This window comes from Danio rerio, chromosome 2 (genome assembly GCF_049306965.1).
Source record: "Danio rerio strain Tuebingen ecotype United States chromosome 2, GRCz12tu, whole genome shotgun sequence".
NCBI classification, from domain to species: domain Eukaryota; kingdom Metazoa; phylum Chordata; class Actinopteri; order Cypriniformes; family Danionidae; genus Danio; species Danio rerio.
In genome coordinates this window covers 9,437,130-9,464,816 of record NC_133177.1, presented here as the reverse complement: position 1 = coordinate 9,464,816, position 27,687 = coordinate 9,437,130, and the positions used below count along the sequence as shown (strand labels likewise).

The 27,687-nt window shown below is 35.5% G+C and overlaps 2 protein-coding genes across 4 annotated transcripts in view; one reads left to right on the top strand and one right to left on the bottom strand.

Moving 5' to 3' along the window:
* The window catches only part of pigk (phosphatidylinositol glycan anchor biosynthesis, class K), a 76,722-nt gene that overhangs the window by 17,191 nt on the left and 31,844 nt on the right, over positions 1-27,687 (bottom strand). For both annotated transcript variants that reach the window (XM_073915539.1, NM_001002149.1), the window contains 1 exon segment: positions 10,699-10,774. In XM_073915539.1, the coding sequence (XP_073771640.1) occupies positions 10,699-10,774 (76 nt within the window).
* On the top strand, positions 1,753-5,305 carry LOC141377744 (uncharacterized). 2 transcript variants are annotated; one of them, XM_073923211.1, is made up of 13 exons: positions 1,753-1,805; positions 1,884-2,117; positions 2,210-2,316; positions 2,411-2,579; positions 2,652-3,264; positions 3,369-3,487; positions 3,575-3,697; positions 3,873-3,938; positions 4,025-4,113; positions 4,202-4,301; positions 4,371-4,476; positions 4,582-4,652; positions 4,829-5,305. In XM_073923211.1, the coding sequence occupies exons 2-13, from the start codon at positions 1,911-1,913 to the stop codon at positions 4,919-4,921; spliced, it is 1,863 nt and encodes a 620-aa protein (XP_073779312.1). In that variant the 5' UTR covers positions 1,753-1,805; positions 1,884-1,910; the 3' UTR covers positions 4,922-5,305. The 2 variants fall into 2 exon arrangements, with proteins under 2 accessions (XP_073779312.1, XP_073779310.1); XM_073923209.1 differs by lacking the exon at positions 1,753-1,805 and having other exon boundaries at positions 1,848-2,117.

The following is a 27,687-nucleotide window of genomic DNA, read 5'->3' as shown; positions in this document are numbered from 1 at the left end:
GCTTTTGTTTTTTACCCAGACATTTAAAAATAACTTATTTTAGAGCAGAAATCACAATACAGTGGTACCAAGGTTATCATCCCATCAGAATCTTATACCGACCCATGTCTATTTGTATGTGTTAGAGTTTTTTCCCAGAAGACAAGCAGACTTTTGGACAAACTGTTAAGTTTGACCTCTGTTCATTTGTGACCTAAATCGCAGAAGCAGCGAATCGTGGGGTTGCTTGGTAATTTCCAAAAATCAAGTAAATTGTATTAATTAAAATATTAGGATTATTTTAAATAATCATATTTATTATACATAAATAATTCTTCAGCATTTTTATTAACTTTTTCTCCTTTGGATTGCGACTTCTGGAGTGATTTGGGTTATTACAAAGCAATAGCCCCTATAGATTTCACTGACTAAGAAACTTTGCAAGTACATGTCAACTTACACTAACCCTAACCTAACAGTCTACTTATAATCTAATAAGAATTAGTTTGTTGTAGATACAATGTAACTTAAATTCCACAAATGGACCATCAAAATAAAGCGCGACAGATCGATTTTACAGCACCCTTTTAAACTTCACAAATACTTTTCGACACTCGGGTACATTAAAAATGAATTCAAGTCACGACTGAACATGGAGGATGATCTTACAGAGATTGGTTGTAGTTGTGAGTTTTTTTTTCTGTAAAAATAAGGATTATTCATTCATTTTCCTTTTGGCTCAGTTGATTATTTATCATAGGTGTAGCAGTCGATTCTGTTCCCTTCTGGAATTCCAGTTCCCCCTCTACGAAGCGTATCCGCTAACAGCGTATGCGGACACACCCAAACACAACTGGATGTACGGAAAGCGAAAAGGGACAAAAGTGTTGGCAATGCTTTGTATGTCTTGCAATGTCAAAGTAGCGCAATAAAATCAATCTTACACTTCCATTACATATTACCTGTGGTTCTTGTTTGCATTTTTAGCTTTTTTTTAATGTCTTAGTTTATGCACCCTAATTTAATATTGCATGTAGGCCTACAGTTATGTTAGTCCTCTAGACACATGTGTCCCAGTATGTGCCCCAGTGTTTGTGTGCGCGCGCGTACATACATACATAAATATATATATATATAATTGTTTACAATTAATTATTCAATTAATTAATTATCAGTGGAGCTATAAATTGGGAACATGGCCATACCACATTGTCACTTGATAGTCACACCAATTTGTATTGCTTGTGGTTACTCTCTGACTCAAACAACAATAATGGATCCAAAAATGTATGAACAAATTATGAACTATAAACAGCAAGGCACATACCCTGTTGGTATAAAGAAGGAGCAAAAATATATTATACGCAGGCGTTCTTCCAACTTCCAAATTGATGGTAAGCAAAGTACTTTTGAGTTAAGATTTAAAAATATTTATTCATAAAAGAATTAAATAACAATAATGCTGTTTGAATAGATGGAAAACTTTACCACCTTTCAAAAAAAAATGGAGTGGAGTTAAAAAAACAAGTGGTTGTTGGGGAAAATGAAGCAAATGAAATTTTTCAAGATTTTCATGCAAGCTCCCATGGAGCACACTGTGGAACGGAGAAAACAAAACTTGCCATTTCAGCCCGATTTTACTGGCCTGGAATGGGGGTGGATATTGATAAATGGGTAAGATTTAAATAATTTCTTTCAAACTTGTTATGAGATCTTAATGGATTGTTTCTCATTTGCTTATTTCTGATTTTCAGGTTTTGCAGTGTGCTCAATGCCAGTTTAGTAGGCCATCCATAAAACAGGAGCCAAAGTATATTCCGATATGTGTATGTAAGCTTGTTCACATTTTCAAATACAAGGTGTCACAGCATTCACATTTATTTGTGCTGTTTTTCCTTCCTAAGGTGGATAGGCCACTAGAACTGTTGGGTATGGACCTGGTGGGCAAAGTGACCAAAACCGACAAGGGCAACGAATACATTTGTGTCATTGTCGATTATTACACCAAATGGTCAGAGGCGTATCCCATACCCAACAAATCAGCTGCAGTTGTTGCACGCTGTATCATTAACTTTTTTTATAGGTTTGGGGCACCAAAGAGGATCCTAACCGACCAAGGCAGAGAGTTTGTGAACCAGGTTTGCAACTTATCAAATTACATTCAGAAAATAAGAATAAATGTTTTGTGCAAATCAGAATTATACAAACCTTACATACGTTTTGCAAATAGATCAACAAAGACCTCTGTGACTTCCTCGGTGTGGAACGAAGCCTCTGTGCCCCATACCATCCACAAACTAACGGCCTTGTGGAAAAACTAAATGGGACCATCCAGAAGTAAGTTGGCATTATGGGAATGCAATATTGATGAAATATTGTACATCCTTGTAATTGTTTACTAATACCTTCCTGCTCCTTTTTATTACTCTAGAGCCTTGTGTAAACTTGTGGAGGAGCGACCTGAAAAATGGGATGAGTACCTAGATGCAGTGATGTTTGGTCTAAGAACTAAGCCACAGCTGACAACTAGGTACTCCCCATTTTTCCTGATGTTCGGCTTTGAGGCCCGATACCCTTCAGAGGTGCCTGAGACATTTGAGGTATATGTTCAGTCTTTAAATTGGTTTAAATGACAAAGTGAAATCATTTCTAAGTGCTATATTTCCTAAAAGGTTAACAGCACAGTGGAAAATATATTAACTGAGGACACCGTGTCAGGGGCCATTTCTCTAAAAGAGAAAATTGACCACATGGTAAAGGAAAATGTAAAAAAAAAACAGGAGCGCAGACAGAAAGTGCAAAATCAAGCACAGTTCTCTGTTGGTCAAAAGGTCCTACGGAAAAACATAAGGTCCCAGCAGAGAAAAGGTGGCAAGCTTGAGCGGAGCTGGCTAGGACCTTTTGAAATCATCCAACTCAAAGAAAAAAGTGCTGATCTGAGGGATGAGAAAGGTCACATTTACCTAAAAATAAGCACAGACCACCTTAAGTTATTTAAAGTAGATGGACCTCATGTACCCCACAGGATCCTTGCTGCACAACAAAATCAAAGACCAGACCAGCATCCTTCACCTACACCTTTAGACCTCACCATCACAAAACTGCAGCCCCAACCATCACCGCCATCCTCACCAAATGCACCACAACTTTCTCCCCGTGTCTCCCCCAAGTCTTCCTCTTCCCTGTCTCCACTGAACTTAACTGTCAGTCTCTCCTCTCCTCCATCCCACACCACTACAGTGGAAGTGCTTGCACAGGCTGACTCCAAGGATGCAAAACATGGCTGTAAGTGCTGATATACTATAGAATCAAATGCTGTAATAAAAGCAAAAATATTTTTCAGGTGTGAAACTATATTTTTTAAAGTGCTGCTTTTTATTTGTTTATAGACCTCAAAAGTGCTTGGAAAGGCAATGAAAGCCATGTATTGCTGTCCAAAGTGGGACCATATAAATTATTTTATTCTGAAATTTCAAGGCTCAGACCTGGCATGGAGTTGGAGAGTGAGGTAAAGATAAAAAAATTGTCACGTCAATCTTTTATGTAATGTTCTATTAATGTTTTATTTTTATTTATTTTTTTATTGTTTGACAAGGTAATAAATGCTTATCTTACCTTGAAAGTGAAGGAGCACAATGAAAAATCTAAGCGTAAAGCCTATGCTTTTAACACATTTACAATGTCTGAGCTGTGGAAAGGAAAACCTCAGCGATTCAAGGTGTGTTTTTTTTTTTTTTTTTTTTTTTGTGTGTTTTTATTAATAAATATTTTAGTTTTTATTCTTTCTGACCATGTGTAAAATTTAATAACAAAATGGATCTTGCATGCTTTTAGCAAGTTGTGTAATTATATATAGTTATATAGTTTCTAATATTGTGTTCATTTATATTTAGGTGGACCCAGCAAAATATGATGTATTGTTGGGTATTGTCAATGAATGTCACCACTGGTTTTTGATGGTAAATGCTTCTGATTTGAAAACGGACTCTTCTTGAAACTTTCCCTATTCTCAAGTTTTTTTATTTTTATTTTTTGTTAAATCTAGGCTATATACCCAGCCCAAAGGAAAGCTATTCTTCTTGATTCTCTTGGAGAGACTGAGGTGAAGAAAAAGAAGTGTTTGGAAACGGCAAGGTATTATAATTCGGCATAATCTGATATTGGAAGTTAACTGACAGACAGACAGAAAAAAAAACAAACAAAAAAAAAAACCCTTTTGCAGCGCAATTATGAAGAAACTTCCAGTTTCACATTGGGTGTGTGAAACACTGCCTCACCCACATCAAAAAGATGGAACATCATGTGGTGTGTTTGCATTGAAGGTATGTGTCATTGACCATATGAAATATTAATAAAATTTGGATTGTTTATTTATATTTGTTTTTGTCCAGTTTGCAGAATACATCCTTAAAGAGAAGGAAATTGACTTCTGCAGTGCACCACAAGAAGTGAAACGACTCCGATTAGAGATTGCATCAACACTTCTTGACCAATCTGGTATGTTTTTATTCGTGTTTAACTTAATTTTCAGTGCGTTTATGCATTTTCAGAACTTACTTAAAATTCACAAAAGAAATTTAAACAGCTCATTTTATCTCATAGATGATCTAAGTGACCTGTGTCACTTTTGTGGGGAGGCAGAGACATTTGATGAATCTGAGAATGTTCTCTGGGTAACAACATTTGTCTTTTTTTTTTTTTTTTTTTTTAAATGCATTGTAAGCAAGTTTTATTTATTTATTTTTTAATCATAGCATATGATTGAATAACACGAACATTTTGCTTACAACGTTGCTTCCCTTTTTATTATGAGGCAGATGTATTATTAATACTCCCTCTCTATTTTTAGATTTCCTGTGACCAATGTGGGCGATGGTTCCACGTGGCCTGCGTTAATAATCCAGCAACAGAAGCAGACTACAAATGCTTTTCCTGTAAATAAAAAAATGAAATGTAAAAACGTTTATTTTCTTGTTTATCTCTTTGGAAATTGCTATGGTATAACTGCTATAAATTTGTCTCTAAAATGTAAACCTGTGTATGGCAAACATGCTGTCTAAAATAAAATTCCGCTTAAGGAATAAGGAAAAACCTTCTAGATTACGTTGAGAAACTTAATTTTCAGGTTCGCGAAAAATACGAACTTTAAGAACCACTCTGCTTCCCGTACATCCAGTTGTGCTTCACGGGTACGTTGTTTGCGATCATACGTATGGTGCCTCGGCAACAACGCAAACCATGTAGTTTAATTGCGTAAAGGGGAACAGACATTCCGAGGGGAACAGAATCGACTGCTACATAGGTCGCCACAGCAGAATGAACCACCAACTATTCCAGCATATATTTTATGCAGCGAATGTCCTTCCAGCCACAACCCAGTATTAGGAAACACCCATACACTCTCACAATCACACATGCACTCATACACTATTGCCAATTTTCTTTACTCTATTCACCTATAGCACATGTCTTTAGACTGTGGAGGAAACCGGAGCAACCAAAGGAAACCCAGGCAAATACGAGGAGAACATGCAAACTCCACAAAGAAATGCCAACTGGCCCAGCTGGGACTCAAACCGGAGACCTTCTTGTTGTGAGGTGACAGCGCTAACCACTGAGCCACTGTGCAAAATAAGGATTAAAGGCTGATTTATAGTTCTGCGTCAAATGCCGGCTTATGCTACGGCGCTGACGCATAGCCCTTTGCCGTGGCCGTCGGCGTTGCTGACGTGCACCTCTCAAAAAATGTAACTACACTTCACAACGACGCGTAGCGCAAGCTCTGTGATTGGTCGGCTTGGTAGCGCTGACGAGTCTGGGCGGGACCAAGAGCCGCGTGAATGGTGCGAGCCTAATGGAGCGATTGTTTACAAGTGTAAACAAGCTCCGGATGAAAAGTTTTGTTTTGTGTTTACCTCATAGTTAAAGTTGTTGCACGTTCGCCGGTTCCTGCCTCAAAATGAGCGAGTTTGAGCCACTTGTACATCCCGGAAGTATTCAGGGAAAGCAAAACAACAGCGAAGAAACTCGACACAGAGAAACATTTATATCTCACTGCCAACTAGCGTTTCGGAAGTGTTAATGCAGACCAACAGAGACAGTGCACAGAAGTATAAATGCACAGCTACGCGCGTTGCATGCGCCGTGGGTTACGCCGGTCATTTGACGTAGAAATATAAACCAGGCTTAATGCAGTACATTTTTATTTGTTGCACATGAAAAAAAAACTGTACTTCAAAAGTAAATTACTGCAAGTAGACAAAAATAGAGCAATTTTATAAAATAATGCATTAAAACATTAAACAAGTTGGATGTTTTACGGTGTAATTTAATATAATTTGTCACTTTTTCTACACTGTAAAACCCAAAAAGTTAAGGTAATTCAAACCATTTGAGGAAAGTGATTGCAACAAACCATTTAGGTTGAAAAACAAATCCTAATAAGTACTGTAAACTTAATCCATTTGAGTAAATGAAGCACGTTGAGCACAGTAAATGAAGAGAACGTAAACCAACTGAGTACACTAAAACCCAACGAGGCAACTCGAACTGTTTAAGGAAACCGATTATGACAAATCATTTGAGTAAAAAAAAAAAAAAAAACTCATCTAGAAGAGTACTGTGAACTCATTAATTACCTTCAGTACTGAGTTCAAAACTCCTTTGAAATGAGTATAAATAACTTTCATTCAATTTTGACTACACTCATTAATCGTTGATAAAGCTGACAGTAGGGTTTTACAGTGCACAGTTGAAATACAAAGTATCAACTTAATACATTTTGAATTTTTAGTTTTTGCTTGTAATTTTATGAAATTGTTATTTTCCTCTAATTACACAGAATACCCCTGGAAGCCTTGCTGCCAGTCCTTTTTTATAGAGATTTTTATAGATTTTTTATAAAATTGTAGTTATTTTTAATTTCATAGATGCATTATAGTTTTGTTTTGTTCGAGATGCCAATGTTTTCCAGAAATTATTCTCTGTTTCCCTGGGGAGTGCACAAATTGATAGGGGAGTGCTATAGCTGAAAGCTTGTGAGAGAAAAGGGACAGGGGTTTGAGAGGGGTCAATTGTATCTCTGACTGCTGGTCTTTGAAAATCATACTGGGTCTTTAGGTTTAACTTTAAAGTCCCCAGTAGAAAGGTGAAAAGAGAATGTGGAAGTGTTTGGAAACAAAGGGGAATTGGAAAAAAAACTGTTTAAAGAAATACTGTATATTCTTAAAGTTCAGTTACTGTTGCATTTGTGTTTCAGATTGAATTATTTAACATGGTTGTAACATGAATTCCTTGTATATTTTAATGAAGGAATCAGTAGTAATCAAAACTAATGAAGAGAAAGAAAGAGATGTGAAAATCGAAGTTCTAATGTATTGTGAATTAGACCAGTAAGACGGTCAGTGGGTAAGACCATGCAATCATCAGATTTCAGACTGAAAAATGCTAGAGACATCCTGCTATATCCATACACTGCCTGGATTTCTGCAGTGTCTTTTTTTACCCTGAATAGAACATTCACATATTTATGAATGTCATCCGCAAAGCTCCAATATGACAGTTCGATAGCATTACTCTAAAAACAGTCATCGCTCATGACAGTCCAGAATCCTTGGAGATATGCTGTAGTCCCCTAGATGATCCCCTTAACCAACTTATTTATTTATTTTTAATTTTTTTGAGGACATAAAAAAACACTTCATCAAAAAGTGTGCAGTGTTTCTTTTTTAATAAGATTCTGACAGTATGATAACTTTGGCTAAATACATCCAATTTTAAGGTATCATGGTATTATGATTACTGCTCTAAATTATTATTAGTTTTTTTATGACTGGGTAAAACAAAGTTAAACTTTTTCCCCAATTAAACACAATATTTTTTTAAAATAAACATTTTAAATATAAACAGAAAAGAAACAGTTTACTGTAAATTTAAATAACTTAAATAAATCATTCTGCTGTCTACATTAGTTTCAAAAACAGATTTCACTATAACATAAAAAGGCATCTTTAGATGTCTTTGTTTTCTTTGGATATAAATTAGGCCACTGCACTGTTCCGGTCTATGGCATGGTTGTATGTTGGTGGTTATGTGATTTGTTTTTCAGATCTGTTTGCTGAATTGTGAGCTAACCAGTAGCTTTTGCTGCTGGAGATACTGGTGCCCTAAAAAAACTAAATAAAATGGTCGTTAAAAAAACAAACAAACAAACAAACAAACAAACAAACAAACAAAACACTTCCAAACAAAAGTTTGGGTTTTTATTTATTTATTTATTTATTTTATTATTTATTTTTTATTTTATTTTAAAGAAAATTATTATGTTCATCAAGACGGCATTTATGAAATAAATTTTTTTTAAGTTAAATTGCTAAATATTTATTACAATTTTAAATAACTGAAGTGAATGTACAGGTGCAGATACATCTGTACCAGCTCTGCTACTCCAAGCTTCAGTGTATTCATATGGCTAGTGTTGTTTTTTAGGATGTTGTTCCCCTTTCTGATCCCCGTGGAACGAGTAATGAATCAGGGATAACAAATTGCATTGAATCACACACCCACCTTTAGCATAACCAACCACAGACCAATGGTAGCTCAAAGGTGTTTAGGAGCCAAAACAACTTCCCCAAAATTTTGCTTTGGTGAGATGTTTCCAACTGCGGAAATGAACTCAAAAATAACTTTTGTGTAAAATTATGTCATTTCATTCTTTGATTTTGTTTACAATATACTTTGATCTAAATGACGCTTGTTTCTTTCTTCACGTCTTTGTGTTGCCTTGTTATCAATTTTTTTTGTGCATGGAGGTCAGTTCAGGATTGTGGTCAATATAGCTTTTAATCTGGTACTGGTCACATCCTATGATTGTCCACTACTGCTCAAAACTGCTCAGTAATGGAGGTTCAGCTTCAGCAAACCTGCCGTTCTACAGATACCAAAGACCTTAATTATCTGCTTCACTTGTTTAATTTGGATAGGAGACAAATCTGACTGTCCTCTAAAATGAAGACTGCGTCAAAAACTGGAAAATGCTGCCTTTGAAGGATGCAATACAAGATAGGATGACATGAAATTGCTTTATCTTATTCATTTTGAAGGCAGGAAAAAATAAGGATGTCACTGAAAACTGCACTACAAGTAGTACCAACAAAAACATTTTGATTGAAAACTTTTTAAAAACGCCAACCTGTTTACAGCCCAACATCATTCAACTGTGTGTGCATTCAGTTAAAAATGAGTAATTAAAACATGTTTTAACATTATTTATTCATGATTAATTAATAGGCTACAAGTCACTTAAAAAAATAAAACAAGTCCTTTGTAAAATGATAACATACAGTATGTACCTGTATAACTGTTTGTTGTAGAATCTGGAAGCTTCTGAAACCATTTTTTCTCTTTCACTTATCTACAGTAAGATAGCTCTTCTTAATCTTTGGTTTTGTTAAACTGTGTTTAAAATAATGATGTAACTACTGTAAATGTGATGTTTTTATATTAAGTGGTTTTCACTTTAAAATAGTCAGGAACAGTGCTTGACAATAACACCCACCAAATGCGGGTAGATTTTAGATGTGGTGGGTTAGAAAACCTCTCCCATTAGCTGGTTTAATTATTGTTAATGAAAAAAATAATTTTAAAAGTCGTTTTCTTAAAAGCAGGTTTCGACAATAAGGATGGCTTAACAGATGTGCTAATATGATCTTACAATCAAAAAGCAGAATGACTAACAAAAATAATTGTGTTCGCACAAGCAAAAAAAAAACAGGTGAATACCGAATGAGAGAATGATCACTCGCGCACAGGCCATATGATGCACACGACTGTTAAAAGGTGTGCACACTCTTGTTGCCTTGCGCGCGCACGCACACGCACGCACGCACGCACGCACGCACGCACGCACGCACGCACGCACGCACACACACACACACACACACACACACACACACACACACACACACACACACACACACACACACATATATATATATATATATATATATAAATTATTAATAATTCTGACTTCAACTGTATATATGAATCCTTTTGTAAGCAAAAGCTATTGCTGCTTTCGCTTTAACCATTGTTTGAACAGATTATTAATTGACCTAATGTTACCCGTGTGCGCGTGATCATCCTTTCATTATTACACATGGTTTTTTACTGTCTTTCTTTTATTTATATGGTTTAATTATCTTTTTCTTTTTTTATTCTTTTTTTACAATAAAATTGCTTGATCTGGGACCTTTAGCCAGGACAGATCACTCTGCATATTTTAGACATTACAATAATTATTTTTAAAATGTTTTTTTTTTTAAAGAAAAGTTTTTTTCAGCTATTGTTGCTTGTTTTTGACACATGTGTGGCTACTAAATAATTATTTATTAATTTTTGTAATGTGGTAAGAGATACATTTGGTAAATCCTTAATTTCAATGCCCTAAAAAGTCATGTGAAATAAAAAGTAATTGCAATGTGACACTATGAAACCACAGCCAATTTGCTCATACTCATTAAGCAAGCTCATACCCAACACACAAAAAAGTCAAATGAAATCTAGTAGCAACAGTGCCTGGTGATCAAAAAAGTTAATGTCAAGGCCTGGTCAGAAATATTTTGACATACTGTAGAACTGATTTGCAGAGGATGAGCAAGATTCTGCTGGGGCTATATTCCTTAATTTAAACATTTCAATAACAGTTAACTATAGACTTACCTGATGAATAATTTCAGCAACTGGAAGTTGGTCCACATACGTAAAAGTTTCAACTTGTAGATCACCACTTCCAGACCTGTAGAAAAGAAAGAACGCAAATAAGAAAACAAGAACTGTTTTTACCAGAGACAAAACTCCTTAAATGGACCATTTTCAATGTTTGCCTCCAATAGCAACAACAACAAAATCCTGTTTTCAGACTAAACAAATCACTTTTTTGTCTTTTGTAAAGTTAAAGCGCTCTAATCTCACAACATTATGCATTAGGATGAAGAAGCCAAGGCATCAGCATTGTACAGCTATCCCCTCCGTAATTGCCTACATTCTGTTCATTTGAGTGGTGGGACAAGAAAAGCTCAGAGACAGAATCAGATGAAAGAGTTTGCTTCAGCCCGTCTGTCTGTGCCTTCATGCATGATTGGCTTCTGAAATTAGACTGACTGTGATCTGGTGCCCAAAAATGAGAGAAAAAAAGAGGCACAGATAATGAATGAAGAGAAGAATTATGTTTCCATCTAAAAAGCTATAATTTAATTCTGCATAATATAAATCGGTGCACCTCCCTCAAGAAAAATAAAACATTCATCCAGATTTAGCAGGAACAACACTATTTTATGTTTAGCAGAGCAAATGTAACAAATCCAGCTTTTTAGATATTCATTGGGTGATGTGGGGGTGGTGATTGACAGGTCATTTTAGAGATGTGTTCGCTATTGACTGAACAAACAGCAGACAAACAGAAAGTTGTTTGCATGGGGAATGGAAGTTAACAAAATAATTGCAGTACATTCACTGCTGGGCACAGCCAACGAATCCCTTCTGTATTTCAATGAGCAGCATGGCCAGCCAATTCACAGACCACCGGCATGAGTCTTTTTTCTATTAGTTGACAAAATAGCCTGTCATTCCAACCATGTATGGTATAGGCATACTGTACAGAACCGTTTGTTCTGTCTCAGTTCAAATGGCTGGACTTCAATTACTACAAAATGGAAAAGCAACAAAACCACTGCTGGCTTATTTACTGTTAGGCTGCCGGCTATAACATATACACACCAGCAATGTAGCAAGTAGCAATCTAACAACCAGCTTCGAATTTTTACAACATATACTTTTAATTGTCATACTGAAAATTAATAATATGATTTTTCTCATGTTTTCAGAAGAACATATCAGTGATGTTAATCAATATACAATGCAGTGTCAATAAGGTAAACTATAATAAAATACTATTTTCCCGTACTGGGTCGCAGATGGAAAGGCATCTGCTGTGTAAAACATATGCTGGAATAGTTGGCGGTTCATTCCACTGTGGCAAAGAAAAACAAATGAATGAATGTAATAAAATATCCATAAATTAGTAGTTTCTGTATTTTGTGATTCATGTTTTTATATTTAATTTTCCCCCATTTATTTATACTTTTGAATTGCATCATGGGACATTGATCTTTCTTCCAACAACTGTTAACAATAAAAGTAGGAAAAAAAACAAGGAATGCGTTCATAAATGTCACATTTATTTTTTTTATATAATTGCAAACGTCACAGTAGGCTATTTCGCATTGATCTAGAATAGGATAGGATAAACTTTATTTGTCCCTGAGAGGAAATTTGTCTTGGGCAAAAAGGTGCTACAAAATTGCTCTAAACAGACAGTAAAAAAAAATAAAACAAACAAAACAATTAAGAACATACATTGTTTACAAGATAAGACTGTATATATATAAAACACAGAACCCAGTCAGGTGCTAATGTACTACAGGTGCAGTGTTATTGGTAAAGTTCAACAGTTTTATCGAGGTTGGAACAAACAAAAGCTTCAGTTTATCGATTTTACACATTAGCATTCTCAGCAGTCTTTTTCCTGATGGTAACAGCTGATATTCACTGAAAAGAGGATGTTTGGAATCAGCACTAATATTTATGGCTCTTCTCATGACCGCCTGTTCATATAGAGTCTGTATGGGCTCGTAAAGTTGTATTCCTATAATTTTCATGGTTGTTTTTTTTTAAATATGAACCAATTTACTTATCAATTTAACAGACAGGTTTCCAGACCAGACGGTGATTCCATAGCGAATAAGACTCTCAAACATAGCTTGATAAAAAACAAGCAAGATATTGCTACCCACCCCATACAACCTCAGCCTTCTTAAAAAACAAAGCCTCTGTTGCAGTTGCGTGCATAAGCTGTCAATGTGTGTTCTCCAACAAAAAAGACTGATTTGAAGTTATAATCACATGATGTTTATCGAAATGTTAGTAATTAAGTATTTATGTGTATAAAGCATCTGTTTTTTGTGAGAAGTGCATCTCCTGATATGTGAAAAACCTGTAGATGTTTTACTTTGACATTTCCTTGATCGAGAATGACGTCGACTGCAACTTTCTGTCCTACACCACACCTACCAAAAAGGTACCATTGGTACCCTTTGGCAGTGGAGACACAAGCCTGATAAAGTTTTTATTTATTTAAAAACTTTCTAAAGTGCTTTATACATTACAGGTTGTGTCAAATCAGCTCAACCAAGCCCAAAACAATGGCAAGAAACCCAAACTCAGTGACAGAAACGAAAAAAAAAAAAAAAAAGGCTCAGGGACCAGCTCTCCTTGAGTAAAGCGAATGAAAAAAGGAGTTTAGCCAGCAGCAGACGTGACTTATCATTGGACTTGAGTATGATGAACGTCCTTCCTGATAAAGCTGCTGGTGCTAGCCAGTCCTGGGATGAAACTTTCAAGCTGGCCATAGGGATCTGTCCTGATATGTGCCAGTGCAGCTAATGAATCATTTAAACTGACTCAAAATAATTCACCAACCTTCACTGCAGTTTTGCAAGTATCATACGCGGCGAACTTTTAATCAAAGGCTTTTGGTAAATTTATATGAAAAACTATCAGGAGATGTCAGAGTGTGTATTGAGAACACACTTTAATTTCCTTTATGCCCACACCGAACGTCCTGATTTATTTTTTATTTTGTAACATCACCTGACATTTAATTACTTTGAGACTTGAGACCCAGGCTGAGCAGTCAACATCATCACCCTGGGCAAACCTGAATTACAATACAATCTCTTAAAGAGTGGGCACATATCATAAAGACGAGTGGGGAGTCAATTAAACCGTCCTCCTCGGTAAAACTTAATTTACCTAATGGAAGCCCTCTGATACAGTCACAGAGCCTGCAGAGGAAAGGAGGCGGAAAACAGGAAGGCTACAAAATGGTTTAGCTTCGTCACGCCTCTACTGTCAACGTACAGAGAGAAGTATCATAGAGGAGGAAAAATAAGGTTTCCGTTGCTTTAATACACACTGGTAGTATAATGTACTGCATTGTACTAAACTTTAAGAGAGAGTTTACCTTAAAATTAATATGCTGTCATCTTTAAAAGATTAGTACTCCTCCAGAAAAAAAATCCTGATAATTTACTCATTCCCAAAAACCCAGCCAAATCGAATGTCATCACTCGATTGAATGGGCGTAATCAGTGGTTATCAGCTGATAGATATGGGCCAGTAGGATCTTTTTGTGCCTACTAGTAGGTTCAGAAGGCTGTTATCATGCATCCACATGGTTAATCAGCTATAGATCACATATGGCTATGGCTGGAAGTAATTAATTATTAATAACCTATTAATTGCATTTTATTATCTGACAAAATCCACATCTTTCATTGACCAGATGTTGTCGAGCATAGTTCCTAAACTGCTAATCAATTGGTCAGAATTCAAGTGCGGGAAAATGGCAATGAACTCGCTCAAGTAAGCAAACAGGCAGACACAAAATGTCACTTTTTACTATGGGGGAAAGACTCCACTGACTGATTGTATCCTTGCTTTAGACAAACTATGCATTTCAAGAAGAAAGTGCGGCCATGACTGGAAATGCATGGAAAACTGGAAAGCTGGAAAGTTGAAACTTTAAATGCATCGCACATTACTTCAGTAGGAGGCGCGAATTGATTTAGCTAAAATGCGACATGGTCATCTTGGGGAAACATTACTAACGATCCATCAGGTTATGTAAGAAAACCATGTGTGCAAAGAAAACAAATCTAATTAGCTTACACATTAAGTCATGTGTAATAAAATGTATGACGCAAGGAAAAAAAAGTATTGAACACATGAAAAAAGGGAGGTGCAGAAAGGCAGTGGAAGCCCAGACAGCAGCTGAAATTTCTCAGTAGTTATTCAGCAACCCTCTGCCCTTTGTTATTATGAATGAATATTAGGTGCTTCAGTCCAACATCTACATTACCAGGAGGATGAAGATGAAACCAGGGTGGACATTTCAGCAAGACAATGATCCAAAACACAGGCAAGGAAACACTCAAAAGCTTTCAGAGAAAGAAAATCTAGCTGTAGAATGGCCCAGCCAATCACCTAACTTTAATCCAATATAAAAAAAAAAGAAATGAAAGATCAGATTTGATAGACGAGACCCACTGAACCATCAAGATTTTTACACTCTGTTGAAGTCACACCTGAGCAAGTCATTGCTATAGCTCCCTCCCAATGAATATTGGATAAAACGAAATGGCCAAGCATCCAGCCCGAAATATAAAATCTCATTGAAGCTCCAAGTGATTTAACAAGATGGTCATGTGCAAGAAATAATGTTTCATGATTACCAGATTCAAAACTACGTAGTGCTAAAAACTGAGGTTCTGCCTAGCCAAAGACAAGGAAAAAAGAACCGTACACGGCCTGGGTATTAATCAACAAGCAAAAGCTCTGTATTCTGACAGCAAACTACACCTGAACTTACAGCAGGGTTTGTGAAATTTTACATGGAGGTTAAGTAGGTTTTATATTTGCACATTCAGACTTTCTCCTTAATAATATAATTTCATAAAAGTATTATTTGCAAACTCTAAATAGTGAAATCATATTAGCAGCCGATGACTATCAAAATACAACATTGTTCACAGTTGTTCACAAATAAACAGTGTTAATGTTGTTTTCAAGTCACACTTGCACGTTATTTCAGACTGAATATTCAAAGTGCCGTGGTAAACAATATAGAGAGTGTGTCACAAGTTGTCACTGAATGAATGCGTCAATATAAAATATAAAATATAAAACTTACACCTTCACGTTTCATTCTTAGCATTCAGTGTGCGCTGTTTAATTAACCATGTTTAACTGTTTATGCTGAAATCGTTGCTGCAATTAAAAACCAGTAATGTGTATGATTCAGCATAGCATGAACTTACTTAATATAACATGCATTTTTGACTGCATTTTTAATTAGGACGTCATTTAATTCAGCTCTCTTTTAGCCAAAGACACCTGCAGACAGCATTAAAAGCAGTGTGGTGTACGATAAATGTAAAGTTTTTCGTATTTGGCATCCTACTGCACAACACGACATGTTTACTATTGCCAGCGGCCGCTATTTGCATTTGGGAACCCGTGTGACGTAGGGTGGTAATTCGTCTAGATCAGAATTTTCTCTTGTGTCATTTCACTGTTATTACACATACAGTAATAATTTTCTTCAAATCAAGTTATATTTTTATGTTTACATTTTTTGGGTTTTTACCAAAATCTGGTTCTATTCCGTGTTAACAGCTGGCAAATATTATTAAAAAAAGAAAAGAAAAAAAAGAAAAAACAACATGACGTGTTCAACATATTTTCCCTACTGTAAGTTCATGGTCTAAAGCACAAGGCACAGGTGCACTTAGAGTGTGTATGTAGCTACTTTTGCTATTTTAAAGAAGAGAAAAGTGGTCTGCATGCCTGGCTCATGGTCTAAAAGGGTTGTCATTATTATCGCACGTCTTGGTCTTCATCTCCTCCTCTGGAGTTAGATGTGGTTTAAATCACCACATGCCATTCACATCCCAGGGAAGTCATTCATGCAGCTGATGTGCTCATTAAGAGAACAAGGACAACCCTTAAGAGAATTACGAAAATAAGAACAACCCTTTTAGACCATGAGCCTGGCATGCAGACTAGAGCTGTAATCGGGCCATAAAAATTAGGCCCGACAGAATTCGGCCCGACCGTGACAGGTACATTTTGATTGACATCTTTATAAAGATGTCACCTGTTTTTCAGCCCAACATTATTCAAATGTGCACATGCACACAGCTCTTATGCCATTTTTCAAGAATAAGTCATTTATATGTTTAACATAATTTATACAAAACAAATGTTGGCTATACGCCACTTGGAAGTTGGAACAAAGAAATAAAATAAGTCCTCTGTAACATCTTAACATCTCAGCACTCTAAATAGGCCTGGGTACATATATACTTAGCCTTTAAATTAGCCAACACACCAATAACAAGAAGTCTTTCTAAACAAATTAAATTAAAATAAATTCTAAATTATGACAGGTATTTGGCAATAACGAAATTAAGATAAAGGCTCTGCAGGATTTGTTTCGCCACTTCTCTTCACAATCTGGTTTTAAGGCGACGGTGAAGCTAAATATTAAAAGAATAGCCTAATGCCAACATTAGCCTATACTCTGTCTACATTATAATTTTATGGTTTAATTAATTTTTATTTATCATTTAAAAACCCTCACCAAGATTAGGCGATGTGTTTTTGCAAGTTTTGGGTAGGATTGTTTGTTCATCTTCTACCAGCCAAGAACATCCATTTAATTTTCCATGACAGCAGTTTCAATGTAGCAAGTGACTTCATCATCTTCCCTGCCAGATTGCTGTACATACATTGCTGTTTAGCGCTCTACCGTAAAATGCAGTGTATGAGCGACCGCCGATATACATTGGCGGCTAGAATGACTGTTCTTATTGAACTGGCAGCTTACCTGATGGCAGTCAAAATTCACTCTTTTTAACTTCCCCGTCATCATTTGGTTTACCTTTGCAAGGATGGATTTAATTTTGTAACAAACGATTTGATTACTTTCTCACGCTAATCGAAATGCATCACATGACTATTCATTCACTGCGCAAGCCAAGCCCAGCCCGACCCGACCCTGTCTAAAACGATAAAAATTGTGTCCCGTCAGGTTCAGGCAAAGATCTTCCGCTCTAATGCAGACCACTTATCCCTTGTTTAAAATACCAAAAGTAGATACATATTGAACATGTCATGTTTTTTTTTTCTTGGGAATAATAATTGGTAGCTGTGAACATGGAATTGAACCAGACTTGTTTTTTTGTTTATTGGTGTGTGGACATGGATCGTTTTCATTCTAAAATGGCATTTTAAAACTAAGATGTGTTAGTGTAAATGGGGGCTAAGTTTGTGTTTTTCGCGAGCACGTTGCTGCTGCGATGGGGCAGGATGGAGGATCGCGATGCCAGCTTAGCATTGTGATGTCTATCGGCCATCAGCGATGAATGATGGCATCATCTAGCGACCCAGCCCTACTTCTCAGCATCCATTTTTACATCTTTCGCTTGTTTTTTGAAACTCTGTCAGGGTTCTACCACTCTGGTCTTGTCAATTCTTGTTTTAGTGGCAGAGTCCAGACACTAGTCCTGTCATGTCTTGTGTGTTGTGCTGGACTCGAGTTTTCTTGGGTCGAGCACTCCTTTTGTCACCGTGTGTCTTCGTATGGGTGCCGCCGTGAGCGCGATTAGACCATGCGCGAGGTGTGTGCGTGCTTGAGATGTGCACTTTTGTACTCGTGTTAGTTTTGTTCTGTCGGCATCGCGCTGTTTCATTTTCAGTGCCTCAGTCTGGTTGGTTTTTGTTTCGGTTGGTGCTGAGATGAAACATGCACGTTGCTTATGTGTGAGCGCACGGTAAGGTGTTTTTATCTATCGTGTGCTCGTGTCTTACATCTGTTTATGTTGGATGTTGTCTAAGAATGTGGCTCGGGGTTTACATTGTGTCCGCTTAATTTTGTGGTGTGCTTTGTGAACGCGGTTAATGAGTTCTCTCATTGGCTGCTTGTCCCGTTTTATGTGAACACATGGCTTGAGGTTTTCTTGCGTCATGTGCTCTCCCGTCTATTGTCTAGTCCCACCCTCCTTGTTAACCTATTATTAGTTTATTATGTTCACCTGTTTGTTACTTGTTTCTGCTTATATTCTCCTCATGTCTGCTGTCCTGTGCCAGTTCGTCATCTATACTTCCCCGTGTTCCTGCTCCAGTCCTGTCTTGCCAGCCCAGCCTAGGTTGTTCACCCATTTGTGTTACAATTATGTTTTCCCCCTTGGGGTGGTTTTTATTGTCTTTTTGTTTTGCTTTTATTAAATAAAAAGCCATCGTATGTTGCATTTGAGTCCTCGCTCCTTCATCCCTTCCGATTGTGACAAACTCATTTACCACACAAGCCAAATCGCAAGCACAAGCCTGTGTAAAGTGATAGAAATTAAGCCAAAATCCAACCGAACCCATCCATTTGGTTTTGGGTAAAGATCTTCAGCTGTACTGCTGCTTTCCCCCTGATTGAGTTCAGATAGTACTGACTGGCTGGGCATGCTCCACATGTTGACCGAGTCTAGCACCACACCAAGAAAAAAGATGTTGTGTACAAGAAGAGAGCTTGCTCTTTTCCCAATTGACCTGAAGCCCTAAATGGCCTGTTTTTACACTGATCTCAACACTGAGCTATGGATTAGCAGCCCTCACATTCAAGAGTGGGTCGAAATACAACATATGACGGCATAAGGGAAGATATATACAGTAATGACGAACACAAATGCATAGAAGATAAAGCTAAATGAAACACTTAGATCAGAACAAATCTTCAGCTAAAACAACTCACTTCAGTTCACAACTCTTTCATAAGAGATACATCAATTCTTAACTTAGTATCTGTTATGTCTAATTTATAACATGGAAATTTTCCTCACGAAAAACCCATCATCTCACTTCAGAACGATGCGCTTTTTATAGCTTCGAAAACTGAAGCTGGGGCAATCCAGGATGTTATTTAATAACTCAGATTGTGTTTGATCTAACAAATGAAGCTTTGGTTAGCATAAGACACATTAAAGAAATCATCTGTATTCATATTATTCAACATTTTTGACAGGCAGTGTTTACATAAATATTCCATAAGCCATATTTGGTATTTTTAACATATTATCACATAATCTTTTATGACGCTTGAAAACTCAACATTTAATCGATGGTAATTTTTGATTGATTTTTCAAAGAGGGTTCAGTGAAAGCTGTCTTCTCCTTAGCAGAAAGAGAAGACGTTGTTTCCTTATGACAGACATGCGCTGCTCCAGATTTGACACAACTAGTCCACACTGTCACAGGCTCAGGCAAGTGTGTGCAAGGTGACCAGGCATTAGAAAGGAGACACATGTCCTTGTCAAGGCAGTGAGATGGTAAAAGAGAACAGGTTTTAGGGTGGGGTGGTAGTAGCAGCCATCCGTGACAGCTAGAAGACATTAAGAGACAGGGGACAGAGACCTTCCCTTAGGTGCGTATGCTGACATTTCACCCACAGATGTGCCAGTATAGTGAGTCATGACAGCCTGCGACTGTGGGGGGAAAAAAAAGGATACTTCCATTTCCCAAAGCACAGTCAGTGTTAGAAACTAGCACTGTTTGACAGCTTGTGCAGTGAATAGGCTGATGAACTGGTGAACTAACCTACTTTGTCCAGTCTGTGTGAAATACTTACAACTTAAGGACAAAAACGAAAAGTTTTTAGCATTGTTTTTATTCCAGACATCTTTGTCGCAGTACTTAAATTTGCAATGAAACAAAAACAAAAGCATTAGATCTTGTATTGGATGTTTTAATGAAGTGTTTTTCAACCATGTTCCTGGAGGACCACCAATACTGCACTGACCACACATTACATAAGCACACGGACTTTTAATTTTCAGCCAGGGAGCCCAAGGGCTTCCGGTGAACTGTCTTTCCATTACAAAATTGTCACGTTTAAGATCTGTTTTTTACAAAAATCATCGATCTTCATTTCCTGTTAGATATACAATATGAAGTAGGTCTCAGATCGGACAAGAAGCACTGCACTAAATTGCATTTCCCCTCACCATGTCTTTAAAATATGACAGTTTATTTTACCCCAATATTTTCTATGGAATTTCTGTGCTAGCCTGTTGCTACTGACGACGCTAATGGTTACAACGGTCTTTCACTTTGTTTTACACTTGAATAACTAAATGAAAGTTTAAGTCTATTTAACTGGATGTATTGTAATTACATTACAACATCAAGGCTGTAAAAAATAAACTTGTGAAATTGCAAATAGTCACATTAAGCTTTCACCGGAAGTTTATCATTGGCTTTAAAACTTATAGAAGGCAATAGTAGCAGGTAGAGTATGGATGCTTCTACACTTTGAATATTTAACGGAAATAGTAAACCATTCGGGCGACGCAGTGGTGCAGTAGGTAGTGCTGTTGCCTCACAGCAAGAAGGTCGCTGGTTCGAGCCTCGACTGGGTCAGTTGGGGTTTCTGTGCGGAGTTTGCATGTTCTGCTTGTGTTCGCGTGGGTATGGGTGCTCCGGGTTCCCCCACAGTCCAAAGACATGCAGTACAGGTGAATTGGGTAGACTAAAATTGTCTATAGTGTATGAGTTTGAATGAGTGTGTGGATGTTTCCCAGAGATGGGTTGCAGCTGGAAGGGCATCCGCACATATGCTGGATAAGTTGGCGGTTCATTCCACTGTGGCAAAGCCAGATTAATAAAGGGACTAAGCCGAAAAGAAAATGAATGAGTAAACCATTCGGGAACCTTTGGCATACTCTTTTCAACATACTACGGTTTGGGACATACTACTTGTATTTTTGAACACTATTTAGGATGCGAACTGGGAAGCAGGTAGGTCTTCCAGTCCCTGCTATCGAGCTGATGATCTGAATCAGGTTTGTTTGGTTAAGGAGAAATTGAAAATATGCAGAGCTGGTGGTCCTCCAGGAACGTGGTTGAGAAACACTTTTTTAAAGTACGAGCAAAAAATTAGTTATTGGGGGAAATGTGGGAATGTGGTTTTCTCCAACGAATAAGTGAATGCAGAAAAAATAACAGCTAAATGAGAGCCATCAACCAGTTGCAAGAAATGGGTTTTATGTAAGCAAACTAAATCTGGGAAATTGAGGATACATCATTAGAGAGATGCCTGGCCTTTCACTGGACATTTGACTGTCATTTATATACAGTGCTCAGCATAAATGAGTAAACCCCATTTGGAAATAAACATTTTTATCCATTTCTCAGTGAATATACGTCATATATTTTGGTGCATACGAACAAAAGAGATTAATTAAAGAGATATATTCATTAAATTAATATTTTATTCACCGAACATCTATAGAAATATAAAGATAATACATTTAAATTCATGCCAAATATTGCAAACTGCAAAACTGCTCAACAAACATTTCTATATCATTTAGCTTTTCTTAATTTTTGCTCTTTTAAAAATTTTTTATTTAATATTTTTTTCCATGGCTTCAGTACTGACTATTCTAATGTATATGCACAAATATGGATAATATTAATATTGTAAAGCAACCTTTATAAAGAGTTCATTTAAATGAGAGATTTGTGAGGGGTGTACTCATATATGCTCAGCACTGTATGTATATTAACATGCACACTTACATAAGTTCAAATAGGTATCAGCCAATTAAAGGTAAATATAAAAATATATTTAAAAAAAAATCTTTATTTTTCATTTTATGCTAAATGTAATTAACACATATTACATTCATGTGAAATGTTACACAGCTTCGATGACACCTCTGTGATTAACTGGTCCTTTATGTAATGTAAGGATAATAATACATACAATCCAATAATACTGGTTTAGTGTAGGAACAGGTAAGTGGAAATTTTTATTGTTCAACAGTTGTTCCAACTGATTCCATCACATATGAATATTCAAATGGATTAAAAATCATCTTAACAATTTTTGAAAATGTAAAAAGCTATTTTTGAAAGCCATGAAGATGAATCATCCTTCTCAGTAACATAAGCATCCCTCAGCCCTTTAAATAGTATATCTTTTTTGCTGTTATTTCCTGGACATATGACAATGGCTTTTTTTAAACAATTTTGTTAAATACATTATATACCCAAACAAATTAACCTTGAATATTACAAAAACCTGCATATTTTCTCTTTTTTTTCCTATTTTTAGCCATGACAGTAGTTATTAATAAAGTAAATATGCTATAAATTTTGGAAAATCTGGTGCTTTCTAATAATAAATAAATAAATAAAAAAACTCATATGTACATTAGCTTAATAAACCTAATATATACTGACACAGATTCCTCCACAACACTGACTGCATTACAGTTATCCTGACAATCAAGAAAATCTGCTATGTTTTTCGGTTTAATCCAAGAAATACTACTGCCATCTTGTGGACAGCATTTTTAACAACACACTCACTGAAAGTTTATTTTACAGCTCAGAGACATGTCCTCAAATTGTAAAAACTCCCCTAAAACCCGCCAAACTATGCATTCCAATTAAAACACATTCATTTAATATGGTGTAAAAAATGTAATTTGGTTAATACAGATGTTGTGTGATTTTTCCAAAGTAAATATTAACATAAAGTAAGGATAATGTTGTATATAATAATAATAATAATAATAATAATAATAATAATATTGACAACAACAACAATAATAATAATATAAACAATAATAATATTATTAATAGTAATAATAATAATAATAATAATAAGAAGAAATAGAAGAAGAAGAAGAATCATTATTATAATAATAATAATAATAATAATATTAATAATAATAATAATGATGGTAAAAAATAAATACATAAAAAATAAAATAATAATACAATAATAATAATTATAATAGTAGCAATACTACTACTACTACTACTACTACTACTACTACTCCTACAACTACTACTACTACTACTAATAATAATAAATAATAATATACATATATACTTTATATATATATATATATATATATATATATATATATATATATATATATATATATATATATATAATATATATTATAAATATAATATAAACATTATTATTATTATTATTATTATTATTATTATTATTAATATCGTTTAAAAATAACCGAGGAAAAGGGAATAAATAAATAAATAAATAAATAAATAAATAAATAAATAAATAAATAAATAAATAAATAAATAAATAAATACCAATAATGTGTGTTGCTGTACATCAGAATATAGCAAAAATAAAACAAAAAATCTATAGACCAAAAAAGGATAACATGGGAAAACCGATTATACTTTGATGTATAACATAAAATTGCACTGACAGCTATTTAGATGATCTCACAATTTTTTTCTGCACATATTGAAATGTCATATTCCTTTCAGCCCTTAAAAGAAAAGGTCAGCTAGAGCAGCACATAGACAAATGCCGTCATCTGCCTTTCTCCATTCTGTCATCTTGTGCATTTCCTCTCGCTTGTCTACTTTAAAGCAATTGAAACCATTTGTGGCTACTTCATACACTGTGAGCTTTTGAATGACATGTGAATAATTTAGCTAACAAGTATTTATGTGAGAACTCTATGCTAAATGTGTTTAGATTGAGTGATGTATTTGAATGCTAGTGCTTTCTAAATGAACATATAGAAAACTTGACATGATATCTTGACATCAGAACGAAATTGGAATTGGAACTGAAGAGTTTTGTAAAGAAAGCTGAATAGATTTCAAATTTGTTTGAAATGCAAACAGCCTTAGGTTTCTGCAGGCTTCACCAAGTCAAATTTAAGACTTTTAAAGACCTTTTTAAGACCATGAAGAATCAAATGTCAGACTTATATAGGGCTAGACGCTAAGGATATTTTTAATGGCCCAGCAGAAAAAACAAACTTGCAAGTCATTTCTTAGCCACAAATTTTTTAAAAATGTGTCAAAACAAGCAGACTCTAGTTTTATACATACATTTTTGTTCAACATAGCTTAAAAAACCTATTTAAAAATTAAACAGACAGTTGGTACACTAAAACCCATTGTCAACTTTATCAAATGAAATGAGTGTAGTTAATTCAAAATTGACTGAAAGTTTACTCATTTGAAAAGAGTTTTGAACTCAATGTTGAAGGTAGTGAGTTAACTATATACCTCATTTCTTAGACTTAAATAGAGTAAGTTCACAGTACTCATTATAGATTAGTTTTTAACGGTTTGGCACAATCGGTTTCCTAAAACAGTTTGAGTTGCCTTAACTTATTGGGTTTTACAGTCCTCAGTTGGTTTGAGTTCTCTTCATTTATTGAGTTTTACTGTGCTCAAATTGCTTCATTTACTCAAATGGATTAAGTTCACAGTACTTATTAGGATTAGTTTTTGAACTTAAATGGCTTGAGTTAGCTTATCTTTTTGGGTTTTACTGTTTAATATTAGTTATGAGCAGTCTTGCTAAAAGTTTTATTAAGATGTGCTGCTGGTGATTAAATGTGTTTTGGATCGATTGGGTAGCTTTACATAAACAAAGGAAAATTAAGACCACTTTAAATTATTAAGGTCTTAAGAATTTAAGACTTTAAGGCCAAAAACATTTAAAATGTAAAACATTTTAAGACTTTTTAAGACCCAACGAATACCCTGTTGAAACATTGAATTTCAGAAATTTGCAAGCAATTTGTTCCACGTATAGTTGAAGTCAATATTATTAGCCCTCCAGTGAATCGTTTGTTTCATCATTTTCTGAAAAGAGCATGGAATTTTTCACATATTTTCCTGTAATATTTATTTTTTTTCCTAGAGAAAGTCTTATTTGTTTTATTTTTGCTAAAATAAAAGCAGTTTTACATTTTTTTAAACATTTTTAGGTCAATATTTTACCCCCCTTAAGCAATATTATTTTTTCGATTGTCTACAGTACAAACCATCATTATACAACGACTTGCCTAATTGCCTTAACCTGCCTATTTGACCAAGTTAAGCCTTTAAATGTCACTTAAAAAAATATTCAAATATGATGTACACTACCTGAAAAAGTCTTGTCTTTGATCCCAGTTGTAAGATCAACAAAAAATGATCGACTTAGTTGATCATTTGGAAAAGTGGCAGAAGGTAGATTATTCTGATCTGCATCTGAATCATCTGTTGAACTGCATCCCAATCCTCACAAATACTGCAGAAGACCTGCTGGAACCCGCATGGACCCAGCATTCTCATAGAAATCAGTCAAGTTTGGTGGAGAAAAAATCATGGTTTGGGGTAACATTTAGTATTCAGTATGGGGGTGTGTGAGAGATCCGTGGATAGCCACATCAACAGCCTGAGGTACAATATTAAGACATTTGTGCTGCCCGTTACATTACAAACCACAGGAGAGGGCAAATTCTACAGCAGGATTGCGCTCCTTCTCATTCTTCAGCCTCCATATTAAAGTTCCTGAAACCAAAGAAGGTCAAGGTGCACCAGGATTGGCCAGCCCAGTCATCAGACATAACCATTATTGAGCATGTCTGGGATAAAATTAGGGAGGAGGCATTGAAGATGAATCCAAAGAATGTTGATGAACTCTGGGAGTCCTGCAAGAACGTGTTCTTTGCCATTCCAGATGACTATAATAATAAGCCAACTGAGTCATTGCAGAGATGTATGGATGCAGTCTTCCAAGCTCATGGGGATCATGCACAATATGAATTCTTTTTCCACTGCACCATGACTTCTATACTGTACATTACTTCAGTCAAGTGACAAGACTTTTGTCCAAGCAAAGTCAGATCTTACTGACCTAATTAAATAATTAAAAAATATTTTGGTAAAATAAGCGTAATCTAGAGGCCTTTGCCTTTTATATAAGCCACTTCTAATACCAAATGATAAACAACAAGTCAAGTTATCATTTGTTGTTCCTAAAACTTGAATAGGTGATAAGACTTTTGTCAGGTAGTCAGGCCCGGCGCCAGGAAGTCAAAACTGAGGGGGCACTTTAAATCCATAGGGGGGCACTAGACCTGGTGACTGATTTTGGTCTCTTGTTTCTTTCATTTAGGCTATTTATTCGCATTTATTATTACTTTGCATTACTGCCTAAGTTACTGACCTAAGGCAGTAATATAGGCTACGTTTTAATAGTAATAACAATACGCAGTTTCGCTATTACGAATTTTATTAACGATGGTAATGCATACCGCTTATTAATGCAGACGGATGATGGCTTCAGTGCCAAACGAGTGCTTTAAATCATATGTTATTCTCCTTATTTCCGTTTTATTTCAAATAACAGCCCTATGAATGTTTAAAGTTTTAGGTAAAGACGTCAAATTATGCCCACACATGCAAGCTGACCCACGATCAGACAATTCATTTAACCGGTAAATAAATATAGTGAAATCAGCTTAACCGAGTCATCACGCTTCACAACCAACATCAGTGTTGGGGAAAAGCTAAATGTGACAATCTAATGTCATTCAAAACAATTACTTAGTTACATTTTAAGGCATTAGTGTAGCCAGAAAAATACCTAAAAAAGATACAAAAATTCACAGTTATTACCGTGAAAATTGGTTAAATTTTTATATGCTATATAACTTTTTTTTCATCATTTTAAATGTAAAAACAAAGATTTGTCTAAGGCTATTATAAATGTGCTTTTTTTGTGATATTGTAAACCATCATAAACCATATGTACCATAGTTTCTAGGCCTACCCGTCATTTTATTTATTAATTATTTTATTTATTAGGCCTTTTTTAATAGCTTGTTTTCAGGTTATTTTCATTTTAGGGCCATGAGCTAAGTCAAAACAAACTCGATATGTTGTATTTTAGCTCTTAAAACAGATCTACAATATATTTTATGTAGTTTAATTTTGCATGAGCAAATAGCAGTATAGCCTAAGTTACATATTTTTAAAAGATGATCATTCTGCCTACCTGCAGCGCACAAGATTTCTCGGTTGATCCGCGGTAAATCCACTTAAGCACTATACCTATTCCATTTATAACACTGCAAACTTGACTTCGCAGGCCGATCATCTTTAAACGCAAAATGCATTTATTATGTGTTATACCTTGACTGCAGTTGCATAATGGGATGTTTCTCTACGCAACTGTAAAAGTGCACCTTTCAGCAAAAT

What these genes read in the sequence shown, in the direction of transcription:
- LOC141377744 (XM_073923211.1), top strand. Translation starts at nt 1,911, where the DNA reads ATGGACCTGGTGGGCAAAGTGACCAAAACCGACAAGGGCAACGAATAC. An exon ending in GCAGAGAGTTTGTGAACCAG is followed by an intron (nt 2,118 to 2,209) that starts GTTTGCAACTTA and finishes TTTTGCAAATAG; the next exon opens with ATCAACAAAGACCTCTGTGA. An exon ending in CAAGGATGCAAAACATGGCT is followed by an intron (nt 3,265 to 3,368) that starts GTAAGTGCTGAT and finishes ATTTGTTTATAG; the next exon opens with ACCTCAAAAGTGCTTGGAAA.